The following is a 23944-nucleotide window of genomic DNA, read 5'->3' on the forward strand; positions in this document are numbered from 1 at the left end:
TGGAGAATAAGGAATACATTTCATCAGTAGTCTAAAACAAGTTTGTTGTTCAGAATAAAGCAAGAAACTGAGAAAATAGAGATGTTCAGTAAGAAAGCTGGTTGAATTTTGCCTTGCCCACCAATATCCAAAATCACATTTTATGTCTGTTTTCTGTTTCCTCATTTGTAAAATGGGGATAATAAATTGGTGCGTAACTCATAGGGTAGCGTGAGGATCAAATAAGTGAATACATGCAAAGCAATTTGAGCAAACCTAGCCCATAAGTGCTCACTAAATATTAGCTGTTATTCTTATCTCCCATTACTTAGAGTTGCTAGAATGTGTCCTGCACTCTCTCTTGAGTCTCTCCCTCTCTTTAGGCTCTTACCTATTGGAATATAAAGTAAGTTCATCTTTTTTAAAAAGTCTTTTGATTACACTTATCCTTGCTTTTAATTTCCTTCTTGGCTCTGCTGCTTACGTAAGTGGTCTTATACTTACTGTTGCTACTTCCTCATCCAGTAAATGTGTCTTCTTTCCCCACTCCTATTCAAATTATTTTTACCATAATTATCAATGACCTCTTGTTTCAAAATCTAAAGAACTCTTTTTAGTCCTTACCTTTTCTACCTTTTTTTTTCTAAGCTTTTTTACTATGGAAAAATTCAACCAGGGAAAGGGGAAAAAATACTGTAATGAACCCCCATGTAATTTTCACAAATCTGTCACCCAGGTTTAACATTTATCAACTTGTAGATAATGTTGTTTCATCTAGATACCCATCCCAATAGACCCTCCCCAGATGGTTTTGAAGTGAATCTCAAACATCATTTATCATCTCAAAAGACAAAATACTGTATATTTTTACTGGTTTCGTTTTTGTTTTAAATTAGCTCTTTGAGAGGAGCAGAATTGTATGTAAAATATGCCACTGTTGTGTAAAAACTGATAAAATAATGTATATTCATTTTTGCTGTAGATGCAAAAAAAGAAAAAACTATAAGTGTTGATAAAAAATAACAATAGAGTGGGGGGAGGAGCAAGATGGCAGAGGAGTTGGAGACCTGGATTTCGTCTGGTCCCAGGAATTCAGCTGGATAGGGATCAAACCATTCTAAACACCTACGAACTCAACAGGAGATTGAAGAAAAGAATAGCAACAACTCTGAACAGAAAAGCGACCACTTTCTGGAAGGTAGGACGTGCGGAAAAGTGAATCCGAGGCGCTATTCGGGAGGATAGACGGCGGGGGAGGGGGCCTCCATCCGCCACTTCTGGCAAGTGATAGAGCTGCAGAGCACAAAATTGGAACTTTTAGAAGTCGGCTCCCCTGAGGGACATCGCTCCAGTGGCTAAGCAGGGGGTGGAACTCTCGCTGGGACAGTGTGGTCTCAGGACCCTCGGGGTCACAGAAAGACCGGGGGTGCCTAAGTACGACAGAGCTCCCAGGTATCGGAGCGGGGAAGCCGGCTGCACCAAGCTGAGGAGTGGGCTCTCAGCTCGGGGTTGCCATAAACCGTGATCCGCAGCACAGTTGGGCCACTGGTCTTCCAGCAGGGACCCAACAAGTGGCAGATCCAGGGAGACTCCCCTTCCTCCCCTGAGAAGAGTGGCACGGGAGCGCACCGCAGGGATCTACTGGGTTTGGAGACTCCACACTGAGTCAGGTGCCAGAGGTAGAAACACTGGGTCACAGGCCGGGTGAGCACGGAATGCAGCCGGAGACCACGGAGACAGGAGTGATTGACTGCTTTTCTCTGGGGGCGCACTGAGGAGCGGGGCCCCGAGTTCTCGGCTCCTCCGGGGCAGAGATTGGGAGGCCGCCATTTTCACTCTTGTCCTCCAAAGCTGTACGGAAAGCTTGCAGGGAACAAAAGCTCCTGAGAGCAAACCCGAGCAGATTACTTAGCCCGGACCTGGCAAGGGCAGGTCAATTCCGCCTCCAACAAAGACATTTGGGAACCACGGCAACAGGCCCCTCCCCCAGAAGATCAGCAAGAACAGCCCGCCAAGACCAAGTTTACCGATCACTGAGAACGGAAGAACTCCCGCGCTAGAGGAATACTGCACATAGAATTCATGGCTTTTTTACCATGATTCCTTAGTCCTTCAAAGTTAATTTTTTAACTTTTTTTTTTTGAATTTTTCTTCTTCCCTTTTTCAACCAACATCTTATCAATCCCTTTTTTAAAAAACTTTTTTTTTAAAGATTTTATTTATTTATTTGACAGAGAGATAGGGAGAGCAGGAACACAAGCAGGGGGGTGGGAGAGGGAGAAGCAGGCTCCCCGCGGAGCAGGGAGCCCGATGCGGGGCTCGATCCCAGGACCCTGGGATCATGACCTGAGCTAAAGGCAGACGCTTAATGACTGAGCCACCCAGGCGCCCCTAAAAAACATTTTTGTTTTTCATTTTTAGATTCATATTCTATCCTTTCATAGTAGTTACCCTTACTTTTGGAATATATATATAAGTTCTGTCTTTAAAATTTTGAGATAGTGCCTTCTAACAGATAAAAATATACCCTAAATCTGTAGTGTATGGCTTTGTTCTAGTCTCCTGCCTGATTACATTCTCTCCCCTATTTTTTCTTTTTTTTTAAATCCTCTTCTTTCTTTTTTCAAACAACTTCTTATCAATCCCTTTTATAAAATTTGTTATAATTTTCATCTTTACAGTCATATTCCATTTCTTCATCGTATCAACCCTTATTTTTGTACATATATAAGTTTTTGTTTCTTTAAAATTGTGGGAGGCACTTTCTTCTAATAGACCAAAATATACCCAAAATCTAGTGTGTGGCACTAATCTATGCAACAGCCTGATCATATTTGATCATATTCTGTTTTTTTTTTGTTTTGTTCTGTTTTTGTTTTTGTTTTTATCTTTTTCTTTTTTTTTTATTCTTTTTCCTTTTTTTTTCTTTTTCTTTTTTCTTTCTTTCCCTTTCTTTTCCCTGGTTTCAGGTGTTTTCTGATTTGTTTAGAGTATATTTTCTGGGGACGTTGTTACCCTGTTAGCATTTTGTTCTCTCATTCATCTATGCTCCTCTGGACAAAATGACAAGACGGGAAACCTCACCTCAACAAAAAAAACAAGAGGTAGTACTGACTTCCAGGGACCTACTCAATACAGACATTAGTACAATGTCGGACCTAGAGTTCAGAATCATGATTTTAAATATACTAGCTGGGCTTGAAAAAAAGCATGGAAGTTATTAGAGAAACCCTTTCTAGAGAAATAAAAGAACTAAAATCTAACCAAGTCAAAATCAAAAAGGCTATTAATGAGGTGCAGTCAAAAATGGAGGCTCTAACTGCTAGGATAAATGAGGCAGAAGAGAGAATTAGTGATACAGAAGAGATGGAAAATAAAGAAGCTGAGAAAAAGAGATAAACAACTACTGGATCACGAGGGCAGAATTCGAGAAATAAGTGATACCATAAGATGAAACAACATTAGAATAATTGGGATCCCAGAAAAAGAAGAAAGAGAGAGAGGGGGAGAAGGTGTATCGGAGCAAATTATAGCAGAGAACTTCCCTAATGTGGGGAAGGAAACAGGCATCAAAATCCAGGAGGCACAGAGCACTCCTTTCAAAATCAATAAAAATAGGTCAACACCCTGACACCTAGTAATAAAACTTAAAAGTTTTAGAGACAAAGAGAAAATCCTGAAAGCAACTCGGGAGAAGAGATCTATAACCTGCAATGGTGGAAACATTAGATTGGCAACAGACCTATCCACAGAGACCTGGCAGGCCAGAAAGGACTGGCATGATATATTCAGAGCACTAAATGAGAAAAATATGAAGCCAAGAATACTCTATCCAGCTAGGCTGTCATTGAAAATAGAAGGAGAGATAAAACGCTTCCAGAACAAACAAAAACTAAAGGAATTTGCAAACATGAAACCAGCCCTCCAAGAAATATTGAAAGGGGTCCTCTAAGCAAAGAGAGAGCCTAAAAGTAACATAGACCAGAAAGGAACACAGAAAATATACAGTAACAGTCACCTTATAGGCAATACAATGGCACTAAATTCATATCTTTCCATAGTTACTCTGAATGCAAATGGGCTAAATGCCGCAATCAAAAGACACAGGCTATCAGATTGGATAAAAAAACAAGACCCATCAATATGCTGTCTGCAAGAGACTCATTTTAGACCCAAAGACAACCCCAGATTGAAAGTGAGGGGGTGGAAAACCATGTCCCATGCTAATGGACACCAAAAGAAAGCTGGGGTGGCAATCTTTATATCAGACAAATTAGATTTTAAAACAAAGACTGTGATAAGAGATGAGGAAGGACACTATATCCTACTTCAAGGGTCTATCCAACAAGAAGATCTAACAATTGTAAATATCTATGCCCCTAACATGGGAGCAGCCAATTATATAAGCCAACTAATAACAAAAGCAAAAAAACACATTGACAACAATACAGTAATAGTGGGGGGCTTTAACACCCCCTCACTGAAATGGACAGATCATCTAAGCAAAAGATCAACAAGGAAATAAAGACTTTAAATGACACACTGGACCAAATGGACTTCACAGATATATTCAGAACATTCCATCCCGAAGCAACAGAATACACATTCTTCTCTAGTGCCCATGGCACATTCTCCAGAATAGATCACAAATCAGGTCTCAACCAGTACCAAAAGATTGGGATCATTCCCTGCATGTTTTCGGACCGCAATGGTTTGAAACTAGAACTCAGTCACAAGAGGAAAGTCAGAAAGAACTCAAATACATGGAGGCTGAAGAGCATCCTACTAAAGAATGAATGGGTCAACCAGGAAATTAAAAAAGGATTTAAAAAATGCATGGAAACAAATGAAAATGAAAATACAACTGTTCAAAATCTTTGGGATGCAGCAAAGGCGGTTCTGAGAGAAAAATATATAGCAATACAAGACTTTCTGAAGAAACAAGAAAGGTCTCACCTACACAACCTAACCCTACACCTAAAGGAGCTGGAGAAAGAACAGCAAATAAAGCCTAAACCCAGCAGGAGAAGAGAAATAGTAAAGATCAGAGCAGAAATCAATGAAATAGAAACCAAAAGAACAGTAGAACACATCAATGAAATTAGAGCTGGTTCTTTGAAAGAATTAACAAGATTGATTAACCCCTGGCCAGACTTATCAAAAAGAAAAGAGAAATGACGCAAATCAACAAAATCATGAATGAAAGAGAAGAGATCACAACGAACACCAAAAAAATACACCCAACACCAAAGAAATACAAACAACATATTATGAGCAACTATATGCCAGCAAATTAGATAATCTGGAAGACATGGATGCATTCCTAGAGATGTATCAACTACCAAAACTGAAACAGGAAGAAAGAAAACCTGAGCAGGCATATAACCATTAAGGAAATTGAAGCAGTCATCAAAAATTTCCCAACAAACAAAAACCCAGGGCCAGATGGCTTCCCAGGGGAATTCTACCAAACATTTAAAGAAGAATTAATACCTCTTCTTCTGAAACTGTTCCAAAAAACAGAAATGGAAGGAAAAATTCCAAACTCGTTTTATGAGGCCAGCATTACCTTGATCCCAAAACCAGACAAAGACCCCATCAAAAAGGAGAATTACAGACCAATATCCTTGATGAACATGGATGCAAAAATTCTCACCAAAATACTAGCCAGTAGGATCCAATAGTGCATTAAAAGGGTTATTCACAACGACCAGGTGGGATTTATCCCTGGGCTGCAAGGTTGGTTCAACATCCGCAGATCAATCAGTGCGATACAATACATTAATAAAAGAAAGAACAAGAACCATATGATCCTCTCAGTAGATGCAGAAAAAGCATGACAAAGTACAGTATCCTTTCTTGATCAAAACTCTTCAGAGTATAGGGATAGAGGGTACATACCTCAATATCTTAAAAGCCATCTATGAAAAACCCACAGTGAATATCATTCTCAATGGGGAAAAATGGAGAGCTTTCCCTCTAAGGTCAGGAACACAGCAGGATGTCCACTCTCACCACTTCTATTCAACATAGTATTAGAAGTCCTGGCCATAGCAGACAGCAAAAAGAAGTCAAAGGCATCCAAATTGGCAGAAGAAGTCAAACTCTCACTGTTTGCAGATGATATGATACTTTATGAGGAAAACCCAAAAGACTCCACCCCAAAACTGGTAAAACTCGTACAGGAATTCAGTAAAGTGGCAGGATATAAAATCAATGCACAGAAATCAGTGGCATTCCTATACACCAACAACAAGACAGAGGAAAGAGAAATTAAGGAGTCGATCCCATTTACAATTGCACCCAAAACCATAAGATACCTAGGAATAAATCTAACTGAAGAGGCAAATAATCTGTACTCAGAAAACTATAAAATACTCATGAAAGAAATTGAGGTAGACACAAAGAAATGGAAAAACATTCCATGCTCATAGATTGGAAGAACAAATATTGTGAAGATGTCAAAGAGCAGTCTACACATTCAGTGCAATCCCTATCAAAATACCATCAACTTTTTTCAAAGAAATGGAACAAATAATCCTAAAATTTGTATGGAATCAGAAAAGACCCCGAATAGCCAGCGGAATGTTGAAAAAGAAAAAGCTGGTGGCATCACAATTCTGGACTTCAAGCTCTATTACAAAGCTGTCATCATCAAGACAGTATGGTACTGGCACAAAAACAGACACATAGATCAGTGGAACAGAATAGAGCCCAGAAATGGACCCTCAACTCTATGGTCAATCTTTGACAAAGCAGGAAAGAATATCCAATGGAAAAAAGACAGTTTCTTCAACAAATGGTTTTGGGAAAATTGGACAGCCACATGCAGAAGAATGAAACTGCACCATTTCCTTACACCACACACAAAAATAGACTCCAAATGGTTGAAAGACCTAAATGTGAGACAGGAGTCCATCAAAACCCTGAAGGAGAACACAGGCAGCAACCTCTTCGACCTCAACCACAGCAACTTCTTCCTAGATACATCGCCAAAGGCAAGGGAAGCAAAGGCAAAAATGAACTATTGAGCTTTTGCACAGCAAAAGAAACAGTCAACAGAACCAAAAGACAACCAACAGAATGGGAGATGGTATTTGCAAATGACATATCAGATAAAGGGCTAGTATCCAAAATCTATAAAGAACTTATTAAACTCAACACCCAAAGAATGAATGATCCAATTCAGAAATGGGCAGAAGACATGAACAGACATTTTTCCAAATGAAGACATCCAAATGGCCAACAGACATATGAAAAAGTGCTCAACATCGCTCAGCAGCAGGGAAATCCAAATCAAAACCTCAATGAGATACCACCTCACACCAGTCAGAATGGCTAAAATTAACAGGTCAGGAAACGACAGATGTTGGCGGGGATGCGGAGAAAGGGGAACCCTCCAACAGTGTTGGTGGGAATGCAAGCTGGTGCAGCCACTCTGGAAAACAGTATGGAAGTTCCTCAAACGGTTGAAAATAGAGCTACCATACGACCCAGCTATTGCACTACTGGGTATTTACCCCACAGATACAAATGTAGTGATCCGAAGGGGTATGTTCACCCCGATGTTTATAGCAGCAATGTCCACATTAGCCAAACTCTGGAAAGAGCCAAGATGTCCATCAACAGATGAATGGATAAAGAAGAAGTGGTATATATATATATATATATATATATACACAATGGAATATTATGCAGCCATCAAAAGCAATGACATCTTGCCATTTGCAACGGCCTGGATAGAACTGGAGGGTATTATGCTGAGCGAAATAAGTCAGTCAGAGAAAGACATGTACCATATGACCTCACTGATATGAGGAATTCTTGATCTCAGGAAACAAACTGAGAGTTGCTGGAGTGGTGGGGGGTGGGAGGGATGGGGTGGCTGGGTGATAGACATTGGGGAGGGTATGTGCTATGGTGAGCGCTGTCAATTGTGTAAGACTTGCATCACAGACCTGTACCTCTGAAACAAATAATACATTATATGTTAAAAAAAAAAAAAAAAAGAAGATAGCAGGAGGGGAAGAATGAAGGGGGGAAATTGGAGGGGGAGAAGAACCATGAGAGAGTATGGACTCTGAGAAACAAACTGAGGTTTCTAGAGGGGCAGGGGTGGGGGGATGGGTTAGCCTGGTGATGGGTATTAAAGAGGGCACATTCCACATGGAGCACTGGGTGTTATACGCAAACAGTCAATCATGGAACACTACATCAAAAACTAATGATGTAATGTATGGTGATTAACATAATATAATAATAAAAAAATAACATTTGAGGTTATTCCACATATGGGGGCAGTGACAAGAGAATGATAGAGAATACAAGGGTAGCTGGAGGCTTCACCGTATATCTTTTATGCATTTTTTATTTTATTTTTTTCCTTAGATAATATTGCATAGTAATTTTTTAAATTTATATTTTTTCTTTAGGCTCTTCAGCTTCTTCACTGTTTTCCTCTAGACACACGATTAAAAGATGGCAGTAAGTGTGACCAAGTGTTGAGAAGAATGTTTAATATAATTTATTACTAGTTCCCTATAATGAAAATAATGTCTGTATCTTTTGTTAGGTTTGTTTTGGCAATCACCAAAGAGGCCCCCTTCTCCAATAAAATTTAATTTAAATGAACCTTTGTAAGTATTTATAGCCAGTTTTATATGCCTCCTTTCTTGTAAATTTCTTAACTGTCTATCGGTTTACATTGCAGGGTGAAAACCTCAGGCTCTGAAAATGTTAAATTATTGCATCCCTGTTATTCTAAGAGTTAGCATATTAATCTGGCCAACAAAGCCAGACACAGTCATTCTCCCTACACATATATGAATTTGTTTGTATAAATCGTAAAATAACTTGATTATGTTACCACTTTGACGTTATCCATAGCAAAAACCATAGAACGACAACAGATGTTTTCCTATTAAATAAAACCAGTATTTAAGAAACTTTAGTTATTTGGGGGGAAAATGATTACCATTAAATATCTCCCTAAATTATCTCAAATTAATTTTCAAAGTAGTTCATGTTTAGACAGACATTTTTATACACACACACACACACCCCCCCATACGTATGTATTCCAGTTAAACACTTCGCTTGTTAACAACCTTATTTCAACAAATAACTCCCATTTAGTTTTCTCATGTGATGTTTATGTTTGGCTTCCAGTCACCTTATCCTGATGGCTTCTCCTATAAAACCTACTTTATTTGTGTTTTTAGTCAAATTTCATTTGCTTAATTTGAACCTAATGTATGTTCTTTAAAACAAAATTTCTAATTTTTTTATGAATTAAAATGAATTTTCTTTTACTAGTTTAATTTTTCTACTTTTTGCCACTCCTCTCCCCAAAGTAGTCACAATCATTTCCTGAATATTTGTACTTAGAAGGATAGACACCTGATGTTTCTTATAGCTTTTATAATTTCTTTGGTCTAAACCAGAAGTTCATTGCATTACTTTTAAATATTCCTATAACAAAAGTTCTGTGATTATTTTTCTTAAACATTTCAAAGGCTATAGTTTTTGATGAATTAAACATCTTTGAAACTGTGCATTCATTCACACTTTGCCTTATTTTTTAATTTCAAAAGGCACTACAGTTTTCTTCTGAATGCTGCAAAACTATATGCTGCAGTCTATTGCATTCCATTTACTGAAGAGGTAAGATAACCTTCAAGCTCTAGGAAGTGATACAAAACCAGGTAAAAATTCGATGACCTATCAGCTAATTGCATCATCAAAATATGTTTTTATGTTACAAGAATTGTTTTTTGATGTAAACTTTTTGTTTTGTTGCGTTGTCCATTCTAACATAGCAGAAGGTAAAATCTTGTTGCAGCATTACTAAGTAGAAGAAAGTCAAATTTTTCTTTCTAAAGTAATAAAACAAGTATTTGTAAGACCTGTCTTTACTTTTAAAGCATTCATAACCTGTTAGCTTCAATTATCATAATCACTCTGAAAATCCAAAGTGAACGATTTTGTAACAATTTTTAAATATTCCTTAGAGATTCTCTCTGTTAACATTTCTTTGATTTGGGGCGCCTGGGTGGCTCAGTTGGTTAAGCAACTGCCCTCGGCTCAGATCATGATCCTGGAGTCCCGGGATCGAGTCCCGCATCGGGCTCCCTGCTCAGCGGGGAGTCTGCTTCTCCCTCTGACCCTCTTCCCTCTCGTGCTCTCTCTCCCTCATTCTCTCTCTCAAATAAATAAATAAAATCTTTAAAAAAAATTTCTTTGATTTATTTTGTGATAATAACTTATATCTTCAAATTTCAAGAAATTTAAAATGCTCTCCCATATTGACATTTCTTAACCCTTATCCTATTCCTTTAGACGTCATCTTTACTGACTAACATCTAAAGGGTCTAATACCGTTTTAATTGAGAGGCGGATCTGCATTCATGATTTTTTTCTTCACAGATACAAAATAGAGCCAAAATTGCTATCCTTTAAGTAGGCTGAATGAGGAAATAGGAACCAGAGCCATAATTAACACTGGCTATTTTGGACCCAGATAAAAATGCCTACTGTAAATTAATCCTTTTTGGAGCTAATGGTAAAATATACCATAAATGTCTGGTTAAAATAGTGCCATTCAGTCTGGTATTCTTTTTATATAAAGAGTGGCAATTTTGTGATAAGAGTGTAGGTGACCTCAAAAGCAGTATGTCTTAGTTTTTCCTAAGCGGCTTCTTAATAATGAATGTAGATCTGATAGCCTTGAATTCATCTAAGTTCATCTTGAACTATTTAAATATTTTTCTGCTTCCAAAGGTATGAATTCTATTTACTTATGTATTTTATTTATTGAGTTAGTATTTATTGAGTATACCTTTGTGCAGGGAACTTTATAATATAAACAATTACGAGATAGTCCCTGATCGCAGAGCACTCAGTCTGATACAACTAGCCCTAAAACTACCTTTTTAAAAATTTATGGGAAGAACTAAGATTTCAAGTTTGTTGATTAATGAGTAATTTTTCCTACACACCACCCCTGCCTCCCACCCTTTATGAATGGTATTTTATAGAATAAGGGTAAATGTCAAAGTGGATGTAGTCTAAATAGTCCGATGATAAATTATTCAAATAGTTTAGTATGATAAAGGACCTTTTAGGATTTTTTAGCTTTAGAATTCAGAATTTTAAAAAATGGTTTTTCATAAAATTACTCTTTAAAAAAACAGGACTTATCAGCAGATGCCCTCTTGAATATTCTTTCTGAAGTAAAGATTCAAGAATTCAAACCTTCTAACAAGGTATGTTTAGAAATTTATTCACTCAGCAAATAGTTACTGAACTTTTACTTATATCAAGTCCCATTCTAAACCTGGAGAATCCCACAGTGAACACAACAAAAGTCTTGTTCTTATGGAAGTTATAGTCTATTGGGCCAGAGGTGGACTATTAAAAAAAAATGCTATTATATAATATTTCAATATGGGCATAGTGCTAAGAACTAAAAATAAAACAAGGAAAAGGAATAAAGGGTGATGGAGCTGGTATCATTTTATTGGGCTAAAGGGGAAAGCCTCTCTGACATAGTACCATTTGGGCAGAAGCCTGAAGGAAGTGATGGAGTGAGCCATGCTATTACGTGGTGAAACACAAGAACAAGTTCAGAGAAAGGCCTTGAAAGACTTTGAAGGCCAGGGTTTTTCTGAAGGAGAATATGCAAGAAGAGTGGTAGACAGTGAGATAGGAGAGATACTTAGGGTTATGATAAATACTTAATGTTTTATTATGAGGTAAGCCAGTGAATGATTTTAAGCAGAGGATGAAATATATTTAAAAGAAGGACTCTGGCTGTTGTGTTACGAATGATTATATAAGACATGAGAGAGGAAGCATGAAAAGCTCTTAGGATGTTATAGGCAAAAGATGATGGTGTTTTGAATGAAGTAGTCAGTAACAGGTAATTTGTAATAAGGGATTGGATTCTGGTATATATTGTAATAGTCCTGACAGGATTTGAAAGAGATTAGAACTGGAATGTAAGAGAAAAAAAGATTGTTATTTTCTTAGTTGAAATAAGAAGCATGCTTAATTGCACCAGGTGAGGAGGAGGAGAAGTTAAAGGAAGTTTGAGTAGAGGAAAAAAGCTGTGAGATAATTGCTCATGGGGGTGGGAAAGTTACTTACTAGAAGATGGAGTAGAATTTTGAGACAGCACTGAGAATCCACTTAATGTATTATACTAAATGTGGCTGGGAAAAAAAGGCATTTAAATGCCTGGGTGCTGCTGTAGAATAGCTGGAAAATTGGATATAACTATGGTTGGGCTTTTGCTGGGCAAATATGTTAGAAGGAAAAAGAGATAAGGAGTATTAATAAAGATGGAACATGAAATTTAGGCAGGGTAAATAGGAAAGTTCGAAAATATTAAGTAATTTTCTTTTTCACATGCTCATTATATGCCTTTTTGTATACACTCTAAAAATCATCTACAGCACAGTCTTTTGTTCCCCTTACCCTCTAGCTATATTGAAAAATATAGAATAATGATTGCCTCCCTATAAAATTCAAGCAGGAAGTAGTGTGTGCAGTCTTCCACTCTGCACTTTTATTTTAGGAAAAAGGAAAATTTGTAGCTGTTTGATATTGTACCAGTAAATGGACGTGCTGAATGAAATGTTCATGACTTGTAGCTTATCAAGAATAAAGGAACAGAAAGGTAAACAATTCCTATATAAAGGAGTTTCCAGTCGTGGAATGAGTAAGTCAAGGGAATAAAAGGCATAGCATAGGGAATACAGTCAGTGATACTGGAATAGTGTATTGCGACAGATGGTAGCTATACTTGTGGGGGACATAGCATAACTTATGGAGAAATTGAATCACTATGTTGTACACCTGAAAGTAATGTAACATTGTGTATCAACTATATTCAAATAATTTTTTTTTAAATAAGAAGGTTCCTAGCACATGTTCCTACTAGACAGAACTGCTAGACAGAAGCCAAAGAAACATGTATGAATAACTTTACTAATCTTTATTGCTTTTCAGTGTTTTATGGTTTGAATTGCTTCTTTCTCTATCAAAGTTTTGGGGTAATAAATTACCCTGTGCATTTTAGCTACAGTTTTAGTTTTAATGTGAATTATGAGCTTTTCTCAACTGCCTGAAGCAACTAACACCAAAACTTCAGAGTCTAGCACTTTTAGTTAATAGATGCCAAAAATATCAATTAGACATTCTGGCAAATAAAAGTTTCTGCTTCCTTGACTCTTTACTTATTTCTTAAATACTTATAAGAATACTTAATCTGTAAAAACACAAGTTGAGTGGGTACTATACAAAGAAATAGTATTTTTAATTAGTGATGAGGTAGTTTTTTGGTTTGAAAATAATAACTTTACTGCCCTTGTGGAATGTCTAATAAGTAATTTCTTAAATATAAATTACTTAGATGTGCTGCTCTGAGCATGCATCTATATGAGGGCGAAGGAAGACATTCTTTAGGAAACAGCTTCTTGTCAGCAATCAAAAATTTAAAGGATGCACATTGTATATTTTATGGATTTCTTTGGAGACAGAAACAGCTCTGCATTGGTTAGAGCTATGCAATTTGGTTTGAGGTAGATTTGTCAGAATTACAGACTGTTGATTAATATTAACTTCATTCTGTGGAATTTTGAGAGATCTATATGAACACAGATCTTATAAGCTATTCAATGAATATTTTAACATGAGTAAATTTGTTTTAAATATATTGAAGTTCTCTCAATGAACAAGATAAAGATCCCTGTTCTAAGAGTTTACATGTCAGTGTGAAGAGATAGATAGTAAAACAAATACATAAATAACATAATATTACTTAACAATGGAAGGTGTAAAATACATTGGACCATAATGATTAATGTGATAAAACTAGGGACACCTGGTTGGCTCAGTCATTAAGTGTCTGACTCTTATTCTCGGCTCAGGTCTTGCTCTCACGGGTTGTGAGTTTAAGCCCTGTATTAGGCTCCACGCCCTGATTTAGTGATATCAAAGCCATCGTTTGTATATCCTTTAATAACTTCATTTTCCTGGATTTTTCTCTTATATTTCAGTGATTTAAAAACATAACATAAAAAATAACCAGATAGAGGGAATATCTTCTCTGTGTGACTTATTTGGTAAAACAGATATGGTAATCAAACTTAGGTATAGGATATAACATTGATGAATATATGTCCATGTATTTAAAGGTTGTTCAAACAGATGAAACTGCAAGGAAACCAGACCATGTTCCTATTAGCAGTGAAGATGAGAGGAATGCTGTTTTCCAACTAGAAAAGGCTATTTCATCTAATAAAGCTACCACAAGTAAGGGGAAATCTTTATAAAAATGATTTGAACTGGAGGGAATTTTTATTTTCAATAAACTATACCCAAAAGCTTATGGGACTAAATAATGACTATAATAATAATGATGTTAGGGCGCCTGGGTGGCTCAGTTGGTTAAGCGACTGCCTTCGGCTCAGGTCATGATCCTGGGGTCCCGGGATCGAGTCCCGCATCGGGCTCCCCGCTCAGCGGGGAGTCTGCTTCTCCCTCCGACCCTCCCCCTTCTCATGTGCTCTCTCTCTCTCATTCTCGCTCTCTCAAATAAATAAATAAATAAAATCTTTAAAAAAAATGATGTTAGTTGATTTCGTGATCATATGTAAGTCACTGTTCATCTTTAACTGTGACTGAGTTCATTATTTTTTCACCCTTGCCCTATCCTCAATTGCTGAAATGTAAGTCTGCTTTATTGTCGTTGTTCTGATTGGTTTAGTCCTTAAGATTCTACTGTGTGATTCCTTTTAAACTCATGGCCAGCATAATGAGAAAAAAAAATGGAGGTCGTGTATAGACTAACACTTAGACCCAGTGAAGTCACTTTAGGATAAAAAACCATAGACACATTTCTTCCTGGTTTATTAGTCTCCATAGTTATACACAGGAAATACAACTTGACCTATATACATCCTTGTTAAATGCTTTTAAACATAAGGAAACCAAACTTGTATTCCTTAAAAACAGAGCCATTTGCTCTTGTTTTTAGACTTGTTCTTTTATAACATAAATCAGCAGTTTTCAGACTTTCAGGATATTTATGCACAAACCAGTAAAATTCAGGAAAAAATAACCTAGGTTAGCCAACTATGTATTTTGTAAATAAAATATAGATATGTTAATTTAATCATTACAATTCTAGGAAAAAACTTCCATTTCTTTCTCATTTCATAACAGATCAAACTACATCTATCTACAGAATGATTTTTAAAAACCACTAATCTAGAAATATTTCAAACATATATAAATTTTTATTAGATTTTAACTGACCCTGTACTTAGTTATCAGAGGCAAAATGTTTCAGAGTAGTATTTATGAAATCAACTTTAGAACAGTACCCAGCATTAACAATTTTATTTGTAAACAGCTTAATAGCAGATGTGGTACATAGCTTTCTTATTTTCTATGTTTTAGAAAGATTTTTTAAATATAGAAACTTCTCTGATTTAGTGATATCAAAGCCTCAATAACTTCATTTTCCTGGATTTTTCTCATATATTTCAGTCCTTTAAAAACATAAAGGAATAATGCTAAGTGAAATAAGTCAATCAGAGAAAGACATGTATCATATGACCTCACTGATATGAGGAATTCTTAATCTCAGGAAACAAACAGGGTTGCTGGAGTGGTGGGGGGTGGGAAGGATGGGGTGGTGAGTGATAGACATTGGGGAGGGTATGTGCTATGGTGAGCGCTGTGAGTTGTGCAAGACTGTTGAATCACAGATCTGTACCTCTGAAATAATGCAATATATTAAAAAAAAAAAGATAGGAGGGGAAGAATGAAGGGGGAGACATCGGAGGGGGAGACGAACCATGAGAGACGATGGACTCTGAAAAACAAACTGAGGGTTCTAGAGGGGAGGGGGTGGGAGGATGGGTTAGCCTGGTGATGGGTATTAAAGAGGGCACGCTCTGCATGGGGCACTGGGTGTTACACACAAACAGTGAATCATGGAACACTACATCAAAAACTAATGATGTATTGTGATTAACATAACAATAAAAAGTTTTTTAAAAGGCCAAACAAGAAAAAAAAACATACAGGGAATATTTAAGAATAGTGAATCTACATTGCTTTTTACCTAATAAAACCTTTACAAATTACTACAAAACTTTATTTTTCTGGTTGTTATGATCAGGTGATCTCCAGGTGGCAGTGCTTTCGTTTGAAAAAGATGATGATCGTAATGGACACATAGATTTCATTACAGCTGCATCAAACCTTCGTGCCAAAATGTATAGCATTGAACCAGCTGACCGTTTTAAAACAAAGCGCATAGCTGGTAAAATTATACCTGCTATAGCAACATCCACTGCTGCAGTTTCTGGCTTGGTGAGTTTATTATTCTTTGAATGGAAATACTTCTTTTTCATTGTCTCTTACCTGTTTTCCCCATTGTACCACCCCAGCCAGTCACTCAGAGATCTTAGAGAAGGAGGGATCCATATTGATCTTATAATTTTAAATTTCAAGATATTTCTGAAAATAGGTAGTCCACATTTTGAAGCTTTACAGATATATAGACATTTTAACATAAAAATTAACCTGTGTCATGACAGAGTATAATTTTTCTTATAAGCAATAATCCTCTATTAAGAGGATAAGTGATTACACTCTTGTATCCTTCATGGAAAGCAGGTACTGTATTTTTCTTGAATAAGATGAACTGCTCTAATGGTTGCTCTTTGATTATATTGGATTTTAGGTTTTTTTCCTTAAAAAATGTAATTCCTGTTAGTGATTCAGATTTCTTACAATTTAATCTTTCCTTAATGATTCAGAATCTTTAGGCTGGCCCTAGTTCTTTTGCTGTACTATAGTGTTATAATTAGAAGCTGTGTAATTATCTGCCCCTTTATTAAATGATTTTAGACTATTGTATTTCTTGAGTTCTGGTATCTTCCAAAGAAGAGAAGATTATACGACCAAAATAATTTTTTTAGTAACTTTGCTCACCCCATACAGAACAGGTAAAAAGTTTGAAAGTATAAGATATGCTAAAAGTGGACAGATTTATAAGAAATTCCTATTATTTCAATCCAGTAGCTGCTTTTACTCTTTACAGAGAAATGCTTGAGTAGAATTTAGGAAAATTAAACAGATGAATGTAAAGTCGTGAATAGGTTTGGGCTCTTTATATAATCAGATCACCTTCTTTTATCTAGGTTGCATTGGAGATGATCAAAGTAGCTGGTGACTATCCGTTTGAAGCTTACAAAAATTGTTTCCTTAACTTAGCCATTCCAATTATAGTGTTTACAGAGACATCTGAAGTAAAAAGAACTGAAATCAGGTATGCGTGAAGGTCTATTTCTCCTGCATAATGAAAATGAAATAAAATTTTTACCCTCTAAAGGGAAAAAAATCGTAGTTTTACCTCTCCTTTTCTTATATATATATATGTAGTGATCCTTGCCATCGCTTTAAGACTAGGTCAAAATCCCATCTTCATGAAGCATTGCTTTTTTTTTTTAATTGAGATATAATTGACATGTATTAGATTAGTTTCAGGTGTGCAACACAATGATTCAACACCTGTACGTATTAAGAAATTATCAAAACAATAAGCCCAGTCAACTTCATCAGCATACATAGCCTCTTTTTTTCCTTGTAATAAGATCTTTTAAGATCTGCTCTCTTAGCAACTTTCAACTATACAGTATAGTATTTTATTAACTATAGTCACCATGCTGCCCATTACATACCCATGATTAACTTTATAAGCTGAAAGGTTATACCATTTGACTCTTTTCACCCATTTTGCTCATCCCCCAGCCCCACCTCTGGCAACTACCAATCTGTTGTGTGTATCTATGAGCTCAGTTTCAGGGTTTTTTTTTTTAAGATTCCACATATAAGTGAGATCATACAGGTATTTATTTGTCTTTCTCTCTCTGACTTTTTTCACTTAGCATAATGCTAATGTTGTTCCAAATAACAAGATTTCTTTTTTTTATGGCTGAATTATATTTCTGTGTATGTATGTATCACATTTTCTTTATCCATTCACTCATTGATGGACACTTAGGTTGTTTCTATATCAGTACCTTAGCTATTACAAATAATGCTTCAGTGAACATGTGGGTGCTGATATGTTTTGAGTTATTGCTTTCATTTTCTTTGGATGAATACTCAGAAGTGGAATTGCTGGATCATATGGTAATTCTGTTTTTAATATTTTAAGGAACCTCCATAGTGTTGCTTTTGGTACCAAATGTAAAAAACCATCACCAAGACTGATGTCAAGAAGTTTATTACCACCTGTGTTTTCTTCTAGGAGCTTTATGGTTTCAGGTCTTATATGCAGGTCTTTAATCCATTTTTGAGTTAATTATTTTTTAAGATTTTATTTTTAAGTAATCTCTACACCCAATGTAGGGCTCAAACTTACAACCCCGAGATCAAGAGTCACATGCCCTACTGACTGAACTAGTCAGGAACTCCTTGAGTTAATTTTTGTGTGGTGTAAGATAGTGGCCCAGTTTTATTCTTTTGCTTTATGCAAAGCATTTCTGACTAAACTAGCCATAGAACACTCACATAATTTAATCTGCCACATTATTTAGCATTAAACTCTCTTGCTAAGACACACTGATTTATTATGAGACACTGGAAGGATCAACAAGGTGTACTGATAAAAGTGGTTACCTTGTATGTTGTAATGGAGAAATAAGTTATTTTTTCTTTTTCCCCTATATTATTATGTAGCTAAATCACAAATAATGGACTTCTGGGGCTTTTTATTATTATTAAGGGGGAAAATATTAAAATATTTTTGTTTTGAATATTTTTCTACAACAGAAATGGAATATCATTTACAATTTGGGACAGATGGACTATACATGGAAAAGAAGACTTCACCCTCTTGGATTTCATAAATGCAGTCAAAGTGAGACATTTATTTACTTAATTCATTAGTTGGAGGTTTTCACAAATAATACCTAGCAGAAATTTGTCTGCTGTCTTTTTACTGGTTGTAAAACATTGTCACCCAGCCTTTTATATCTGGACATAGCTTTGATTGTTTGTCTCTTTGTATTTACTTTTAGGAGAAGTACGGAATTGAACCAACAATGGTGGTACAGGGAGTCAAAATGCTTTATGTTCCTGTAATGCCGGGTCATGCAAAAAGACTGAAGTTAACGTAAGTATTAAACCTTATATCAGAAGATTCAAAAGACTTAAAACATAAGGTGATGCACACTGGGAAATCAAATAGATTTACCTGTGCTAATTTAACCAGTTTGCTAATAGCACTGTCTCCTAAAAATCAGGATCTTTGTTGATAGCATCAGTGTTATAACCCATGAGCAGTAGGTCAGATGACACATGTTAGCGTGTATTAAATAAATAAAAGTTAACGTAAAAATATTTGTCATATGAATCTCTGCATGATGGGTGCTTAAACATATGCATATTTTAACTAGGATTATCAGCTAATGAGATTAATCACTTTTAATTACTATAATCCAGGCTTAATGATCTATACTTTAAAAAACAAAATTGCTATTACATATAATAAGGCATTAATTTGCCTTATATTATTTTGTCATTAGGATCCCTCAGCATCTCTTGGATACATTAATAATAGTATTTCCTGTATACTACCTAGATGAGAGTAGAATGTGTGGTCCTAAAGCATACTGATTAGTGGAATTTAAAATTTGTTGCACGTAATTCACAGTAGTGCTTTATTCCAGTATTTGGGATCTCCAGCATGATATACTTTGTGAATGATATTTTTCATTTACCAGATATCTACTAAGTACCCATTAAGTGGCTAGACAAGCTTGGTTTCAGAAAGACCTGGATTCACATCCATGCCCAGCTACTTGTTTTGTCGCATTGAATAGCTTACTGAACTTTTTTGAAACTTAGTTTTCTATCCATAAATAGGAATGATTGTGCCCATAGCTATTGAGCATTAAAATAATAGTAAAGATTAGCAGTGTCATAGCATCTGAGAGGTAGCCCATAAATGTTACTCCTATTAATATTTTGTCATTATATGTCTTTATCAAATAGCTTGTGCCCTCAGGGAATTCAGTCTATTATGAGAAAGGGACATGTTAATCATTAAAATGTAATTGAATAATTAGTATAATAAAGGTTTTTACAGAATACCTTAGGCACTACTAACTCAAACCTTTCCCTTAGGATGGATTTCATTTGAGATACCTTTGAAAAAGGATATCAGGCAAAAGCAATAGCTTATGCAAAAGCATATAGCTAATAAAGAGCATGCATGATCTATTTGGGAAATCAGTATTTTGGAATAACTTAAGGATGAGATGATAAGAATAAATGGTAGAAAGAATGAGAAGTTATAAATGGGACAAAATTTCTTTGTAAAATGGAAAGAACTGTTACTGAGGTTTAAGTAGATTACATTGTTCAGAGCGTGGCATGAGATAGGTACACATGGCATATGATATATAACGGTAGGCAAGAAAGTAAAATAAGATTTACATTTTAAGAGGATTCTGGCAGCAGAGTAGATTGGAGGTAGGAGACAGCTGGCTCGAAGCTAATCTAGTAATCTAAGAATATATATATATAGGTGATAACTTGATTTAAGACCATATCAGTAACAATAGCAACCACAAAGTGGCTTTTTAGTGAATAGGATATACATGGGATATAAGAGAAAGGTAAAACTTAATGTCTTTCACTGTGATTAGCTTGCATTTGAAGATTTAAATCTAGTTTGCTTTTTACTCTTTACATAGAAATGCTTGAGAAGAATTTATGATACCTCCACACTTTATAGGGAATATGAGGATAATTCATTTTTAAAAAACATTGCTTACATTTTGGTTTTGTGGGTGGGGGAGATTATCTTTAACAAATGGTTTATATTCTTTACCAATACTAGCAGTAGTCCAGACTGATTCACTGTTAGATAAATGACTGTCTTGAGTTTAGAGGTTTTAGTAAAGAAAAATTATAATACATGAAAGCAGATGAATTACTAGATTTAAAAGTAAATGTGAAGTCTAGTCAGGTCAGATTCTCTGGGCAACATTAAATAGCAAATCTCTTTCATTTTACAGAATTTACCAAATTATTTGTCCTTGATTATCTTTCTTAGAATGCATAAACTTGTGAAACCTTCTACTGAAAAGAAATACGTGGATCTTACTGTGTCATTTGCTCCAGACACTGATGGAGATGAAGATTTGCCTGGACCTCCAGTAAGATACTATTTTAGTCATGACACTGATTAACAGAAGTTGTCTTAAATTTATTCCAGGACTACTTGATTTTGGAAAGATTGCACTTAATTCAGGAATGAAAAAAAAATAAATTCATAACACTATGGATTTCTCTTTGATGAAGCCTTAATTTAAGGGAAACATCAGTAGAAAACTACAGTGAAGAATTTTAAAGCATTTTGAAATATAATCTATACTTGTCTAGTGCTTCATATGTGTATATGAACACAAGCAATTTTGAACTGGACTGATGTTTTGTAATGCTTACAAAAAATTTGTGTATTAACCTCTCTGGATAAAAAGAAGGAAAAAAATATGTATCTGTCACCAGAAGAGATAAAAGATCAAGAAATTCAAAGTAACAAATGCAACTATCCAAAAAGTTTAATCTTATTTTGTGAATTTTGTTGTTGTTCACTATTTGAGACCCAATTTTTCTATATATATAGTGTTTGGCACCCTGCACCTCTTATAATTAGGCTTTTGAGTTTAACACCAGTGGGAAGAGGAGAGATGGTAGCAGTGAATGAAGAGTAGCCATTTTAAATTGTTACAGTTTACTGTCCTGATAATTTAAGCGGAGTTTGTTAATATCACTATCTCCTAAAAATCAGGATCTCTGCTGATAGCATCAGTGTTGTAACCCATGAGCAGTAAGTCAGATGACACGTTAACTTGTATTAAGTGTTAACAGTATTATATGAACTCTGACAACCCTCTTAGAGGGTCCATGAATGTGAACAGATAAGTGTGGCTAATCATTTGATTCTTCAATATGCCTTCTAATGTGGCTATTTTATTTATTTGGAACTCTAAACCTGGTTGTCATAGTATATAAGACTAAAAGGTTTTGTAAAGGGAGTGTCCTTAGAAGTAGATGAAAACTAGAAATTAAAAAAAAAAATCATTACTAGTTGAGTCTTGATTTTTTTTTTTCTTCCAGCAACCTAATGGACAGAAAAAAATATTTTATTTTAAAGGGAAACATACTGTTCTATTCTGCATTCCCAGAAAGGGAGTTGACAAAGATAAAAATTTATTTTTTTAGGTCTTTATTGATAGAAACTTTCTGTTTTCTGATAGGAGATATTACAGAAAATTCATATAAATGCTTTCATTAAAATGATGTAAAATGTACTCAACGCTGTAAACTTGGTAAAAACAGCAATTATTTCTTTTATTTCTAAGGCTGTCATGCATTCTAAAGCAATTGGCATTTTGTAACCAGAGGAAGTCATTTCCCTCTAGCTGCTTTTAGTCTGATCTCTTGTTCAGGCCATTAATAGATACTTTGATAAACTCAAAACTAGATTTACATCAGTATTACTCCTATTTGGTATCTTTTTATACTCTACTTAACTTTCCTTTTATTTCATTTGTAAATAGTTGAAATTACTTTGTCAACCAGCTGTATTGTTTCGTTCTTTTGTAAAAGTATCATCCAATTGGGAAAGTTTATTTGGGAGTGGAAGGTGAATTTGTATGAATAAAAGGATACTCTGCATTGGAGGCAAGGATAGGGGGATGGGATGAATTTAAAGGAAATGGATACCCTTTAAATAAGTAATTTTTGTTCAAGTATAATGTTTAAAATTCCCTAAAATTGAATTCAGAACATCAGAGCTCTATGGCTTGGAACTCTTAAGGCTAGCAATAATAAAAGGACTTTTCTATAAAATGCCTTTTCCCCATTTTCATTTTGCTTTGTGTGGTAGTAACTGATGTTTTCCAGGAAGCCATTCAGTAATCGTCAACTGTGATCTAATAGCTTGCTTGTATTTTATTTAAATCTCCACATCTTTTCAGAAGTAAATTTGGAACCATGCTATCAGTTCTTATTTATAGTGATCAGTGCTTTAATACACATAAACAAAACCAACAAAGATTAAGTTCATTTTGTGATTAAACCTGAAACCATTTTATCATTGCTTTTTTTCCCCCCTGTAGGTAATGGTTATTGCCATCAATCTCTATTTAGTTCTACTAAGCTGGAAAGCTAGGGTGTGAAGTTAATGACAATTTTTTTTTCATTATCTGTTTTATTTCTGTACCATGAGATCACTTTTGGTGATTAAAATACCAGGTGCAAAAATTCTTTGATTTTGTAAGGTACTACTGAGTGATTTTTTTACTTATTAAAAATAAATTAAGAAATTTGACAGTATCTTTGTAAATCCTGTTCCATGGTTGACTCCAGAGATTCCAGTTTTGCTATTCATTTTGTGTGTAATGTTTCTTTGGTGTTTTCTAATTTTCATGTTTTGCACTCATGGAGATCTAACAGTCAGTGAGTGTAGAGGAACATTACTTCAAAGTGCCTTTGGCTCCTGGAAATTCTATTATAAAACAATTGAGAAATGGTGACTGCAAAACCTAGAAGATCTGGTAAATCTCACACTGTTGGTTGGGGATATCCAAACTATATTCCTTTTTTTTTTTTTTAGATTTTTATTTTATTTTTAGTAGGCTTCACACCCAATGTGGGGCTTGAACTCACAACCCTGAGACCAAGAGTCACATGCTCTACCAACTAAGCCAACCAGGCACCCTTAAAGTATATTCCTTTTTAGAGTTTAAAACTTTTTTGGTACTCATCAGTAATTTCATTCCTCTAAATTGTCCCAAAGGTAGAACTTAGACATAGATGTATATCTTTATTTTTATTTTTTGTCTGTTATAACACTCCCTGTTGAAGC

General features: G+C 35.4%; 1 protein-coding gene across 1 annotated transcript in view; it reads left to right on the top strand.

Annotated features, from left to right (window-relative positions):
* Positions 1-23362, top strand: part of UBA6 (ubiquitin like modifier activating enzyme 6) — an 89685-nt gene extending 66323 nt beyond the window's left edge. Inside the window, exons 24-33 of the mRNA XM_028100728.2 lie at positions 8412-8463; positions 8552-8615; positions 9573-9642; positions 11172-11243; positions 14178-14295; positions 16172-16365; positions 17199-17326; positions 18835-18922; positions 19083-19177; positions 21125-23362. Of these exons, the coding sequence (XP_027956529.1) occupies positions 8412-8463; positions 8552-8615; positions 9573-9642; positions 11172-11243; positions 14178-14295; positions 16172-16365; positions 17199-17326; positions 18835-18922; positions 19083-19177; positions 21125-21260 (1017 nt within the window). The 3' untranslated portion in view covers positions 21261-23362. The remainder of the gene's footprint in view (positions 1-8411; positions 8464-8551; positions 8616-9572; positions 9643-11171; positions 11244-14177; positions 14296-16171; positions 16366-17198; positions 17327-18834; positions 18923-19082; positions 19178-21124) is intronic.
* Positions 23363-23944: the final 582 nt, after the last annotated feature.

The sequence above is a fragment of the Eumetopias jubatus genome, unplaced genomic scaffold (genome assembly GCF_037043125.1).
Source record: "Eumetopias jubatus isolate StellerSeaLion01/CBP00866 unplaced genomic scaffold, mEumJub1_p1.0 scaffold_2, whole genome shotgun sequence".
Classification (NCBI taxonomy): domain Eukaryota; kingdom Metazoa; phylum Chordata; class Mammalia; order Carnivora; family Otariidae; genus Eumetopias; species Eumetopias jubatus.